Here is a 13936-nt window from a genome sequence, read left to right on the forward strand (position 1 = left end):
CATAATCCCAACTATACATACAAAGTGCTGGGATCTAAATTAAATGTTACCACTCAAGAAAGAGATCTTGGAGTCATCCTGAATAGTGCTCTGAAAACATGTGCGCAACGTGTAGTGGCAATTAAAAAAAGCTAACAAAATGTCAGGAACCATTAGGAAAGGGATAGATAGTAAAACAGAAAATATCAAAATGTCACTATATATATCCATAGTACATTCAATAGTGCAAACAACTCTGATCACCCCACCTCAAAAATATACAGTAGAATTGGAAAAGGTGCAGAGAAGGGTAAGAAAATTTTTTAGGAATATGGAACAGCTTCCATATGAGGAGAGATTAAAAAGACTGGGACAGTTCAGCTTAGAAGAGAGATGATTAAGGAGGGATATGATAGTGGTCTATAAATCATGACTGGTGTAGAGAAAGTGAATAGTGAAGTGTTATTTACCTCTTCACATAACACAAGAACTAGGGGTCACCTGATTAAATGAATAGGCAGCAGGTTTAAAGCAAACAAAAGTTCTTCTTTGCACAAGGCACAGTCAACCTGTAGAACTTGTTGCCATGGGATGTTCTGAAGGCCAAAGTACAGCTAGGTTACAAAAATAATTGGATATTTTCATGCAGGATAGGTCCATCAATGGCTATTAGCCAAGATGGTTAGAGGCACAATCCCATGCTTTAGGTGTTCCTAAACCTTCAACTAGACAGAAGCTCGGACTACATGACAGGGGCTGGATCACTCAGAATTCCCTCTGAAGCATCTGGCTCTGGCCATTGTCAGAAAACTGGATATTGGGCTAGATGAACCATTGGTCTGACCCACTGTGGCTGTTCTTATGTTCTTATTATCATCATCATGGCAAATCTCAAAGGGACATAGCCTCCTTTCAGATCAAGTATTGATCTCTTGCTACATCCTTAAGAGGATCTGGTTGAATGTTCTGTGTATGTCCATCTCTGGCAATCTTATTGCACCACTGAAGCTTTTGGCACCCATGTGATCGCTGACCATTCCTGGGTAATTGAAAACTAAAAATGACTCAAAATTCAAATTTAAAACAAATAAATCCCAACCAGTTTCGCCAGATCGATTCAGGATCCACCCCTCTGTCTGTGATGTAGCAGCCTAATTCCCATTTCAAAAGAAACTTAGGAGCCTTTAGAAGGAATCCTTCAGATGGGATGTCTGAGTTTGTGTAACTTACATGCATCTGCAGTAATTTAGATTATCTTACACTGATCTGAAGAAAAGCTCTTTGTAAGCTCAAAAGCTTGTCTCTTTCACCAACAGAAGTTGATCCAATAAAACAGGGATGGGCAAACATTTTGTCCTGAGGGCCATGTCTGGGTATAGAAATTGTATGGTGGGTCATGAATGCTCATGAAATTGAAGGCTGGGGTGTGGGAAGGGGTGAGGGCTCCAGCTGGGGTGTGGGCTTTGGGGTTGTCATAAACAGATAGCTAAGGGTTAAAGTTCTTTTACCTGTAAAGGGTTAACAAAGGGAACCAAACACCTGACCAGAGGACCAATCAGAAAACAAGATTTTTCAAATGTCAAAGGAGGGAAGTTTTTGTGGTGGGTGTTCTTTGTCTTGGTTCGGTGACCCTCTCGGCTCTGAGAGTGATCTCTCTATCTCCAGGCTTTCTAATTTTCTGTTTCCAAGTTGTAAGTACAAGGATAGTAAGACAATAGGTTTATATTGTTTTTTTGTATTTACATGTGTGTAGTTTCTGGAATGTTTTAAATTGTATTCTTTTTGGATAAGGCTGTGTTAGATTTACTAAGCCTGACTTTGCATACTCTCTGGGTGAGGGGAGAGAGAGATCTGATCTCTCGGTAATTGTGTTTCAAGGACTTGAAACAGGGAATATCCTAGAGTACCCAAGGCGGGGAAATCTGGGAGGAGGTAAAGAGGGGGAAGGGAAGTGGGTTATTTCCCTTTGTGGTGAGACTCAGGGCATCTGAGTCTTGGGGTCCCCCAGGGAAGGTTTTGGGGAGACCAGAGTGAGCCAGACACTGGAATTTTCTGGCTGGTGGCAGCGATATCAGATCCAAGCTGGTAATTAAGTTTGGAGGTTTCATGGTAGCTTCTCATGTTCTGAACTCTAAGGTTCAGATCTGAGTAGGAAAGTTATGACAGTATTGTTTGAACTGCTGGCTCTCTGTTGTCTCCTGGGGCAAACCCCAGGAGACAACAGAGAGCCAGCAGTTCAAACAATAAACACCAGAGGGCACCCCAACACAAGAAAACAGGAACCATGACTTCCAAGGCAAAACTGGATGCAGAGGGACAAATCAAAGAGGCAGACTACAGATGAGATATGAAAAAAAACTACAAGAGATGGAGCTGAGAGAAAGAGAAAGAGAGGCAGCCTACAAAAGAGAACAAGAAGACAGAGAGGCAGCCTACAAAAGAGAGCAAGCAGCCAAAGATGCAGACCACCAAAGACAGCTGGAACTCCAGAGGGAGACCTACCGGCAGGCCCTGGAATTAGAAAAGGCTAAGCAACAGAACTCAGCCAATCCTAACAACCCTTCGTCAATTCTGGTTCCATAGCACAAGAAATTTCCCACCTACAAGGCAGGTGATGACCCTGAGGCCTTCTTAGAAAATTTTGAACGAGCCAGTCTTGGGTACAGCATCCCTGAAGACCAGTACATGGTAGAGCTGAGGTCACAGCTCAGTGGACCCTTAGCAAAGGTGGCAGCTGAAATGCCAAAGGACAGAATGAACGATTATAAACTGTTTCAAACCAAGGCCAGATTCAGAATGGGGATAACCCTGGATCATGCCCGTCGGCATTTCAGAACCCAAAAGAGGAAACCAGATGTGTCATTTCCCAGAATGCCTACTACATTGGGAAAAATTATGAGGCCTGGATATCAGGAACCAATGTTAAATCCTTGGACGAACTGCACCTCCTCATACAAATGGAGCAGTTCTTGGATGGTGTTCCTGAGGACATAACACGGCACATACAAGATGGAAAACCCAAAAATCTCACCGAAGCAGGGGAGATTGGAGCCAAATGGATAGAAGTGGCAGAAAGCAAGAGAGCTACTGTCAAGGGGAATGAATACTTCAGGGGGCACACCGACAATAAACCCTACAACCGAGGGCAACCCAAGACCTCTCCTACAACCCAAGGAAAGCCACAGACACCCTATTCTTCCACCTCACCAGTCTCCAGTAATCCACCTCGACCCAGTGACCAGTCAGATGGAAGATGCTTTAGGCGTAATGAACTGGGACATATAAAGGCCAACTGCCCAAAGAACCCCAACCGAGTGCAGTTCATTACACCACCCTCACACCAAAGATCCCCAGGCCCAGATGCCTCTCAAATACCCTTGGAGCGAAGGGAAATTTTGAGAGTGGGCGGAAAGAAGGTTACTGCGTGGAGAGACACGGGGGCACAAGTGTCAGCTATCCACCAATCCTTCGTCGACCCCAAATTCATCAACCCAGAGGCCCAAGTGACAATTTACCCCTTCATGTCACAAGCTGTAGACTTGCCTACAGCTCAACTGCCTGTCCAGTACAAAGGCTGGTCAGGAATGTGGACTTTTGCAGTCTATGACAATTATTCCATCCCCATGCTACTGGGGGAAGATTTGGCCAACCAGGTGAAGCGGGCCAAGAGAGTGGGAATGGTTACACGTAGCCAAACCAGGCAAGCTTCCAGACCCATTCCTGTTCCTGAGCCTTCCACAGGAAACCTGTCTTTGCTACCAGACACCCAGACAGAGGTAGTGGACCTGGATTCCCTGCCAACAACGGAAACAGCCACAGCACCTCCAGTCCCAGGTCCGGAACTGGAACAGCCCCCAAAACCAGCACCAGCGCCAGCAATCGCAACCACATCTTCAACCTCACCGCTAGAAGGCGCCAGCGAGCCAGAACTGGCAGAAGCAACAGACAACCATACCAAAGAGGCTCAGCCAGAGCCTGAAATACCCCCATCACCTACATCGCTTCCAGAGGGACCAAGCCCAAGTCCACAGTCTGAGGAAGAACTGGTGTCCCCAACCTCAAGGGAACAATTCCAGACTGAGCAGGAAGCAGATGACAGCCTTCAAAAAGCTTGGGGGGCGGCACGAAGCACCTCACTGCCTCTCAGCTCTGCTCACCGATCCTGGTTTGTGATAGACCAAGGACTTTTATACAAGGAAATTCTTTTTGGTGGACACCGGGAAGAATGGCAGCCGCAAAAACAGTTGGTGGTTCCAACAAAGTACCAGGGAAAGCTCTTAAGCTTAGCCCATGATCATCCCAGTGGCCATGCTGGGGTGAACAGAACCAAAGACAGACTGGGGAAGTCCTTCCATTGGGAGGGGATGGGCAAGGATGTTGCCAAGTATGTCCGGTCTTGTGAGGTGTGCCAAAGAGTGGGAAAGCCCCAAGACCAGGTCAAGGCCCCTCTCCAACCACTCCCTATAATTGAGGTCCCATTTCAGCGAGTAGCTGTGGATATTCTGGGTCCTTTCCCAAAAAAGATACCCAGAGGAAAGCAGTACGTACTGACTTTCATGGACTTTGCTACCCGATGGCCGGAAGCAGTAGCTCTAGGCAACACCAGGGCTAAAGCTGTGTGCCAGGCACTAACAGACATTTTTGCCAGGGTAGATTGGCCCTCCGATATCCTTACAGATTCAGGATCTAATTTCCTGGCAGGCACCAGGAAAGAACTGTGGGAAACTCATGGAGTGAATCACTTGGTTGCCACCCCGTACCACCGTCAAACCAATGGCCTGGTGGAAAGGTTTAATGGAACTTTGGGGGCCATGATACGTATATTCGTCCACGAACACTCCCAATAATTGGGACCTAGTGTTGCAGCAGTTGCTTTTTGCCTACAGGGCTGTACCACATCCCAGTTTAGGGTTTTCACCATTTGAACTTGTGTATGGCCATGAGGTTAAGGGGCCATTACAGTTGGTGAAGCAGCAATGGGAGGGGTTTACACCTTCTCCAGGAACTAACATTCTGGACTTTGTAAGCAACCTATAGAGCACCCTCCGACACTCTTTTGTGCTTGCTAAAGAAAACCTAAAAAATGCTCAGGAAATTGCAAAAGGCCTGGTATGACAAACATACCAGAGAACGTTCCTTCAAGGTAGGAGACCAGGTTATGGTCTTGAAGGCGCAACAGGCCCATAAGATGGAAGCATCATGGGAAGGGCCATTCACGGTCCAAGAGCGCCTGGGAGCTGTTAACTACCTCATAGCATTCCCAATTCCTCTCAAAAACCCAGAGTGTACCATGTTAATTCTCTCAAGCCTTTCTATTCCAGAGACTTACAGGTTTGTCAGTTTACAGTCCAGGGAGATGATGCTGAGTGGCCTGAAGGTGTCTACTACGAAGGGAAAAAAGACGGTGGCGTGGAAGAGGTGAACCTCTCTACAACCCTGGAACGTCTGCAGCGGCAACAAATCAAGGAGCTGTGCACTAGCTTCGCCCCATTGTTCTCAGCCACCCCAGGACGGACTGAACGGGCATACCACTCCATTGACACAAGTAATGCTCACCCAATTAGAACCCCACCCTACCAGGTGTCTCCTCATGCCCAAGCTGCTATAGAACGGGAGATCCAGAACATGCTGCAGATGGGTATAATATGCTCATCTACCAGTGCATGGGCATCTCTAGTGGTTCTGGTACCCAAACCAGATGGGGAAATACGCCTTTGCGTGGACTACCGTAAGCTAAATGCGGTAACTCGTCCGGACAACTATCCAGTGCCACGCACCGATGAGCTATTGGAGAAGTTGGGACGTGCCCAGTTCATCTCTACAATAGACTTAACCAAGGGGTACTGGCAAGTGCCACTAGATGAACCTGCCAAGGAAAGGTCAGCATTCGTCACCCATGCGGGGGTGTATGAATTTAATGTCCTTCCTTTCGGGCTGCGAAATGCACCCGCCACCTTCCAGAGGCTGGTAGATGGTCTACTAGCAGGACTGGGCGAATATGCAGTTGCCTTCCTCGATGATGTGGCCATTTTTTCACAATACTGGCCCCAAACACCTACTACACCTGGAAATGGTCTTTGACCGCATCAGGCAGGCCAGACTAACTGTTGAGGCCAAAAAGTGTCAAATAGGCCAAAACAGAGTGACTTACCTGGGACACCAGGTGGGTCGAGGAACCATAAACCCCCTACAGGCCAAGGTGGATGCTATCCAAAAGTGGCCTGTCCCAAAGTAAAAAAAACAGGTCCAATCCTTCTTAGGCTTGGCCAGGTATTACAGGCGATTTGTATCACACTACAGCCAAATCGCTGCCCCACTGACCGACCTGACTAAAAGAGCCAGCCAAATGCAGTTAAGTGGACTAATGAGTGTCAGAAGGCCTTTACCCAACTTAAGGCGATGCTCATGTCTGTCCCGGTGCTAAGGGCCCCGGACTTTGACAAGCCATTCCTAGTAACCACGGATGCATCTGAGCATGGTATAGGAGCAGTTCTCATGCAGGAAGCAACGGATCACAACGTCCATCCTGTCGTGTTTCTCAGCAAGAAACTGTTTGAGAGGGAAAGTCACTGGTCAGTCAGTGAAAAGGAATGCTATGCCATTGTGTATGCCCTGGAAAAGCTACGCCCATATGTTTGGGGACGGCGTTTCCAGCTACAAACTGACCATGCTGCGCTAAAGTGGCTTCATACTGCCAAAGGGAACAACAAAAAACTTCTTCGATGGAGTTTAGCTCTCCAAGATTTTGATTTTGAAATTCAACACATTTCAGGAGCTTCTAACAAAGTAGCTGATGCACTCTCCCGTGAGAGTTTCCCAGAATCCACTGGTTAAAAATTGTTCTTAAAATGTAGAAAGTCTTGTAGTTTACATACTTAGTAGTATATGTAAAGGTGCATGTGTTGTATTAATCTGTTTATTCTAAAGTTCTAGGAAGAAATCACCGCCAGTGACGTTCCCCACTGTCTGCAGTTTGGGGTGTGTGTCATAAAGAGGTAGCTAAGGGTTAATGTTCTTTTACCTGTAAAGGGTTAACAAAGGGAACCAAACACCTGACCAGAGGACCAATCAGAAAACAAGATTTTTCAAATGTCAAGGGAGGGAAGTTTCTGTGGTGGGTGTTCTTTGTCTTGGTTCGGTGACCCTCTCGACTCTGAGAGTGATCTCTCTATCTCCAGGCTTTCTAATTTTCTGTTTCCAAGTTGTAAGTACAAGGATAGTAAGACAATAGGTTTATATTGTTTTTTTTGTATTTACATGTGTGTAGTTTCTGGATGTTTTAAATTGTATTCTTTTTGGATAAGGCTGTTTATTCATTTTTTCTCTTAAGCAATTGACCGTGTATATTGTCACCTTGATACAGAGACCATTTTTATGTCTTTTTTCTTTCTTTTTATATAAAGCTTTCTTTTTAAGACCTGTTTGAGTTTTTTTACTGGTTAAGGCGAAGGAGGGGGAAAATCTCTTTGTGTTAGATTTACTAAGCCTGACTTTGCATACTCTCTGGGTGAGGGGAGAGAGAGATCTGATCTCTCGGTAATTGTGTTTCAAGGACTTGAAACAGGGAATATCCTAGAGTACCCAAGGCGGGGAAATCTGGGAGGAGGTAAAGAGGGGGAAGGGAAGTGGGTTATTTCCCTTTGTGGTGAGACTCAGGGCATCTGAGTCTTGGGGTCCCCCAGGGAAGGTTTTGGGGAGACCAGAGTGAGCCAGACACTGGAATTTTCTGGCTGGTGGCAGCGATATCAGATCCAAGCTGGTAATTAAGTTTGGAGGTTTCATGGTAGCTTCTCATGTTCTGAACTCTAAGGTTCAGATCTGAGTAGGAAAGTTATGACAGGGGTGGGGCTGGATATGAGGAGTTTGGGGTGGAGGAGGGTGCTCTGGGATGGGATCGAGGGGTGTGGAGGGTGGGAGGGGGATCAGGGCTGGGGCAGAGGGTTGGGGCATGGGAGGAGGTCAGGGGTACAGGCTCCAGGCGACGCTTACCTCAAGCAGCTCCTGGAAACAGCAGCATGTCCCCCCTCCGGCTCCTACACATATGGGCAGCCAGGGGTCTCCGTGCGCTGCCCTGTCCGCAGGTGCCACCCCTGCAGCTTCCATTGGCCACGGTTCCAGACCAATGGGAGCTGCAGAGCCAGCGCTTGGGGTGGGGGAGTGTGCGGAGACTCCGGCTGCCCCTACGTAGGAGCCAGAGGGCGGACATGCCACTGTTTCCAGGAGCTGCGTGGAGCCACGGCACATACAGACTGAGTCAAGACCCCAACCCCGCTCCCCGGTGTTTGCTCGAGGGCCAGATTAAAAGGTCTGAAGGCCAGATGTGGCTCGTGGGCCGTAGTTTGCCCACCCCTGTAATAAAAGATATGACCTTACCCATCTTGTCTCTCTACCTTACTGTTAATCCAGAGTAATTTCCCTGAAGTTCTAGTGAAGTCAGCGGAGTTACTTGGGAGTTATACCAGTGTAACTCGGAGAAGAATGTGGCCTGCCCATCTGACTCTATGTAGCTGCCATACACAATCCTTTATTGGCAATATAGATTCTCTAGGGCCTCAAATTTCTTATTTTCTTACAAGTTTTTAGGGAGTACCTGGCAATTCTTGTATATTTATGTAAACTACTTATTATACAGTCTCATCCCATTTTAATTGTATGTACACCTCTACCCTGATATATTGTGGTTATGGGGAGCCAAAAATCCCTACCGCATTATAGGTGGAATGCTGTTATATCGGGATAGCAATGGCAGGGCTGCAGTGGTGATTTAAAGAGCCCAGGGCTCTCTGCAGCAGCCGGAGCCCTGGGCCCTTTAAATCTCCAGTGAGCCCCGCTGCCGCAGCCCCGGGGTAGCAGTGGCAGGACTCCAGCGGTGATTTAAAGGGCCCAGGGCTCCCCGCAGCAGCCAGAGCCCTGGACCCTTTAAAGCGCCGCCGGAGCCCTGCTGCTGCAGCCCTGGGATAGCGGTGGCAGGGCTCCAGCGGTGATTTAAAGGGCCCTGGGCTCTCTGCAGCAGCCGGAGCCCCAGACCCTTTAAAGCCCCGCCGGCGCCCCGCCGCTGCTACGCTATATGCGAACCTGTGTTTTATCGGGTCGCGTCATAGCGGGGTAGAAGTGTGTCTTCATGTACTGAGTTTAAACTAACTGTCCAAGTTTCATTTTTAAAATTGGAGTAACTATTTGTGTGTTTTTATAAGTTTGCTTCATTCACACCATTAGCATTGTTTTGATCTTTCTTTTAACAGTTTACTACCTAAGGAAGCTATTAAGATTTTTATCACATGCCTTTATTATGATATTATTTCTCTGTGAAAAGTATGCTCGTGGGCTGGCCCATTTAGTTGAGGGAGATGATTACAACATGGGAGGTACAAATTTGAAATTGGGGTGGGAGTGAACTATCAGAAGAGAAGGTCTCATTTTTTATTTAAAATGTTTTTAACGTAGGCTGAGAATCTTTAAAGATCACTGTCTATGTTTCTAGCCATTAAGTTATCTACACAGGACATGGAGGTTTCTATCGAAATAATCATTAAAAAAAATTAAATCTAAGTGCTCAGAACGCACAGTGCAAACCTAGAGTGACTCACAAGCGTTGCCTCAAAGAGCATGAATCTGGTTAATAATACAGTAATGAGTGATCCAAATGCATACATGTAAAGGCATTAGGAGGAATTAGTAGGTTGCAGTTCTACAATAAGCCAAAAGGCTATGCTTGTGGATCATTTTTCAGCTGAGACAGATTGGTATTTGGCTTTACTTTTGTTTTTTAAAATGTAAACAAGAAGATAACACTAAACAGCAAGATGCTTTGTTTTACAATCTCAGCTCAAAGGATTTTTTGGTACTGGTTAGTACAGTAACAGATCATTTATTAAGAAAGATGTTGCAAATATAATTTAAATTAAAATTAAACATTTGTTATGAACTCCCACCTCACTACCTGAAGGATGTTAATCGAGTGACTGCCCTCTTAAAACCTTACAGTTTGAATATTTGGAACATAGTTTTTTACTGATGCTTTCAGATGAAGTGGTCAGTGTGGTTCTTTGGGTCAGCTTTCTTTGTGGCAGCTTTTTGGTGTGTCTGTTGAGCTAGTAGTTATAGCAGGGGTATGCGGGTGGCTGCTGCTAGCCTTCCTGTGGCTCTAAGGAACTGAGATGGGGATTAGAATCTTTCCTGGAAGCGCATGCTTTTCTTGAGTGAGGCTGAAATGCTTTCTTTTTGTGCCTAGTTTGGTAGAAGTTAAATGTGGTTTTCAAAGCCTTAATTATCCAGTACATTTTGCATTGGTTCTTATAAAGTGCATCTTTTATTTCAATATTAATTAGGTCATTTTAAGTCTGTCTTTCCCATTTTTCACAGTACAGACTCTCTTTACTAGAATTCTGCCATCCTGAGGTATTCTTAGGACAATTTTGGACCTCAAAATCAGCAAGCAGGATATGCCACTTTAATAGTACCCTCTGCTAGCCGATTAAAGGCCTCATCCTGCTGACTGCTGATTTTCATTTGTGATGTGCTGAGTGCACTCAACTCCAGTTGATTTAAATGAGAGTTAAAAGTACTTGTCACTTTCAGGTTTCGTACCTTTGCAGAGTGGCAATTGTGAATTGCTCAATGTCATTGGGTGCTTCCCTTCAGCATGTCCCTGTGTTGTTCTGCAGGTGTATTGCATTCAGTCACATAGGTCCTGGAACTAGGGGTACCAGGGTTGCTGCTACTTGAAGTGATTTCCATCATATACAGGGTTTATAGTTTGGTTCAATGGCTCTCAAATGGTTCCAGCATCCCTGCTCAGTCCGCAGGCTCAGAAGATTCAGCAAGCAGCCTTCCCTTGGTGTCTGCCATGCTCTGAGGAAGGAGGCAGCATATATGCTGGTCCTCTTCCTTGCAGCTCATCCCCAATTGGTTGAGTGAGAGGGGAACCTTGCCCCAACCAGTCTGCAGGGGTCCCGATTCTAGACCCTTAAAGAAACAGTAAATGACTTGCTCCCAAACACTACCAATTCCTGGGTCATCTTCCTCTCTATCAAACCTTCTTATTTCCAAGGTCTTTGCATACATCAAAATGTCCCCAAATCTTAAAGGGCCATGCCAGGTGATGGGGGTGGGTGGGCTGACCGCAAGACATCACTACCTGTAAGAGGGCTACCTGATTACACTCAGCATCTATATCTCTAGGTACTTGCATGGTACTCATCACTTGTGTCTGGGCACCCTACAGACATGAATGAATTTATCTTCATAATACTCCAGTGAGGTAGAGAAATATCCATATATGCATTTTACAGATGAAGGACTGAGATGCGGAGGTTAGGCAAATTGCTGAAATCTGTAAGAGAGGTAGGAGTTGAACCTAGATCTCCAGAATGTCAGTCCAGTGCATGGGCTCCAAGGCCATTCTGTACCTCCACCACACACCGATGGGGAAGGAACAACATTTGGTTTAATAACATCCAATTAAAAATAGAAGTAGGATTCCTAAAAAACATCCAGAATATCCCAAAATTGGTCAGATGTGGATCATTACATAGGTTTCATCCTAAAGTAGAACTTGAGCAACAAGGGGCACAGGGGTTTAGGATTGCTTAATTTAAATGTGTGCTGTGTAGTTAATGGACTGACTTATTTGTCCAGTTTTTTCAATAGTGAAGGTTAACCCTTATCTTGATTCCAAAATTAATAAGTTAAATAGTTTTTTTTTGACAGTCAACACATACATAGTTCACTTTTGTTTGTGTACTCAATAACTGTCAGTTAACAAGAGATGTTCATGTTAAATATAATAGTTTTCTTGTTCAGTATTTTCCATTAAAAATATCAGTTTGCCCACTGTTATAACTTTTTGGTAAATCAGATACCCGAGCAATTCCTTTTTACTTAGAACGGGAAATAATTTTGGCAATTCCAATACCGCTGTGTGGATAAACTATGACTTTTTAATGATGACCACTGTATGGTTCTGAAGGGACATAGTGCGGTGATTGCACTGAATGTATTTTTATGTGATTTTATTTTTCCTCTTCTTCATTATGAAAAAATACAAAAGACCTATTGAAAAACAAAAATATGTATAGTACTTGGTCGCAAATCAATGGTTTGTGGATTAGAGGATTGGGAAGATGAATGTTTGAAAAAGATTGAAATGTTCGAGGAAAACTCTAATCCCTGGTCTCTGAGACCATTCTTTGGCTTGATTTAGTACTCACAATGCTTGTAGAGGACTCAGATAAATTCAATCTTATATTTGTAAGAAGAAATTCAGTGGCATAATCTACATACTAACTTGCCTTGAGGAATTTTGCCCATAAGCTGATTTGAATGATGAAATAGTGAATTTCACTGAATAGTTTAGACGGAATATGGAGCAAATCTGCTTTTTCTAAAGTAGGTGTATGTGTGAAGGATGAAATAACTTTTCAATAGTAACATTCCTTTTATTTCTGGTATACTGTTATTGATCCTTTCCATTAGATACTGGCCTCTTTAATGTAATATTTTTATAATACTAAGTATTCCATTATGTCCTTTTCGTGCAGAACAGTTTTATTTGAAGATTCAGATGCATAGAGACCCATTAGGTCTTTGGTTTCAGACTTTTAATTCAGTCTGTAATCATTAATTCAGATTCACATTTAGAAAGATAACTCTTCTGTATTCCAGTATAATATGATATTTTAAAAAGTGATTTCATGTGCTATATTTTGTGTATTTTCATTTTATTTTCTGTTTGCTTAGTCCTCAAGAAAGTTTATAAGTCCCTAGAAGAAGTGGGGTATATAGTCAAAGAAGCTTCTGACACACTGGAATGCAGAATTGAAAGATTTCTGCAGGATATGTCAGACACTCCTCTTGTAACTCTACCTGAAGATGAACCCATTGAAGTACCTTCTTTCCTGGAAAAGACAGAAAAACTTACTGCTACAGCTGCTGAAACTCTGTCTCAGTAAGTCTACTCGTGTATGGTTTGTAGAGTCCATAATGGTAGGATTTAAAATAGTATGAGTAGCTTTTTAATCTCTATTGTAACAAGACTGCTGGACCAAGCTGAACTCCTATTCTGAACTTTTAACAACAAAATCTATAGGCATCTTAAATGCAACAAAAATAAAGCATTTATATTATTTCTTTCCTGTTTTGCTTGACTGATATTTACTCTCCTTTCCTTTGGTTAGAAACTTCAGAGCAGCCTATTATTTATGCAATGACAAGTAAAGTTGATTCTTAATGTTAGCTAACTGATTTAGGACTAGAAGATAGACTCTTTCCCTATCTAGGTGCTGCATATAATATTTTGCATTTTTACATTATCATGTACTTGTTCAGCTGTGTTCCACTGAGACACATCTAAGTGTGCTTTGCATGTCAGAATGATGAAAGGCTGCCTCTCTTCTAGCCTACTATAATTTTTGTATGGTTTGGTCTGTAGATCAGGTTAGCTTGCTGTATTATCCTGATAAGCCCAACCTGGGTGAAATGTATGTCTATGATTGCTCACCAAAGCTGGAAAAAACCCTGATCCTTGTCAAAGAATCCTAGTTGTATTGGATATACTGCAATCTTCAAAACAGAATGCTGAAAATATCTCAGGATACTTTAACATCCTTTGGTTATTTTATAGTACATCCACGCAGTAGAAACGAACTGAACAGTTGAGGTGTATTTCTGCATTCACCCTTTAATATAATGTGTTCTGAAAACCAGAGTGGTAGTAGGCTTTCTTCTCTTTTGGGCAACCCCATTTCTTTTGTGTGTGGTTATATTCTGAAATCCATAACATTCCTTTGTAGACAAAGCCAGCAAGTGGAACGTTCCATGTATGAATTGATAGACATTCTGAAGCACAGATTGAAACCAGAAGACAAAAGCAATCTGCAGGTAAGATCTAAAATGTAAATAATTATGAAGCATTTCTTAAGCTACTTATATTTCATTTATGAAATATGAATTATTTGGA

The 13936-nt window shown here is 43.9% G+C and overlaps 1 protein-coding gene across 4 annotated transcripts in view; it reads left to right on the forward strand.

The window, feature by feature from the left end:
• The window catches only part of LOC127043896 (dynein axonemal heavy chain 5-like), a 644537-nt gene that overhangs the window by 393107 nt on the left and 237494 nt on the right, over nucleotides 1–13936 (forward strand). For all 4 annotated transcript variants that reach the window (XM_050938120.1, XM_050938119.1, XM_050938121.1 and 1 more), the window contains 2 exons: nucleotides 12718–12925; nucleotides 13770–13857. In XM_050938120.1, coding sequence (XP_050794077.1) covers nucleotides 12718–12925; nucleotides 13770–13857 — 296 coding nt within the window. The remainder of the gene's footprint in view (nucleotides 1–12717; nucleotides 12926–13769; nucleotides 13858–13936) is intronic.

Source organism: Gopherus flavomarginatus, chromosome 2, assembly GCF_025201925.1.
Source record: "Gopherus flavomarginatus isolate rGopFla2 chromosome 2, rGopFla2.mat.asm, whole genome shotgun sequence".
NCBI lineage: Eukaryota > Metazoa > Chordata > Testudines > Testudinidae > Gopherus > Gopherus flavomarginatus.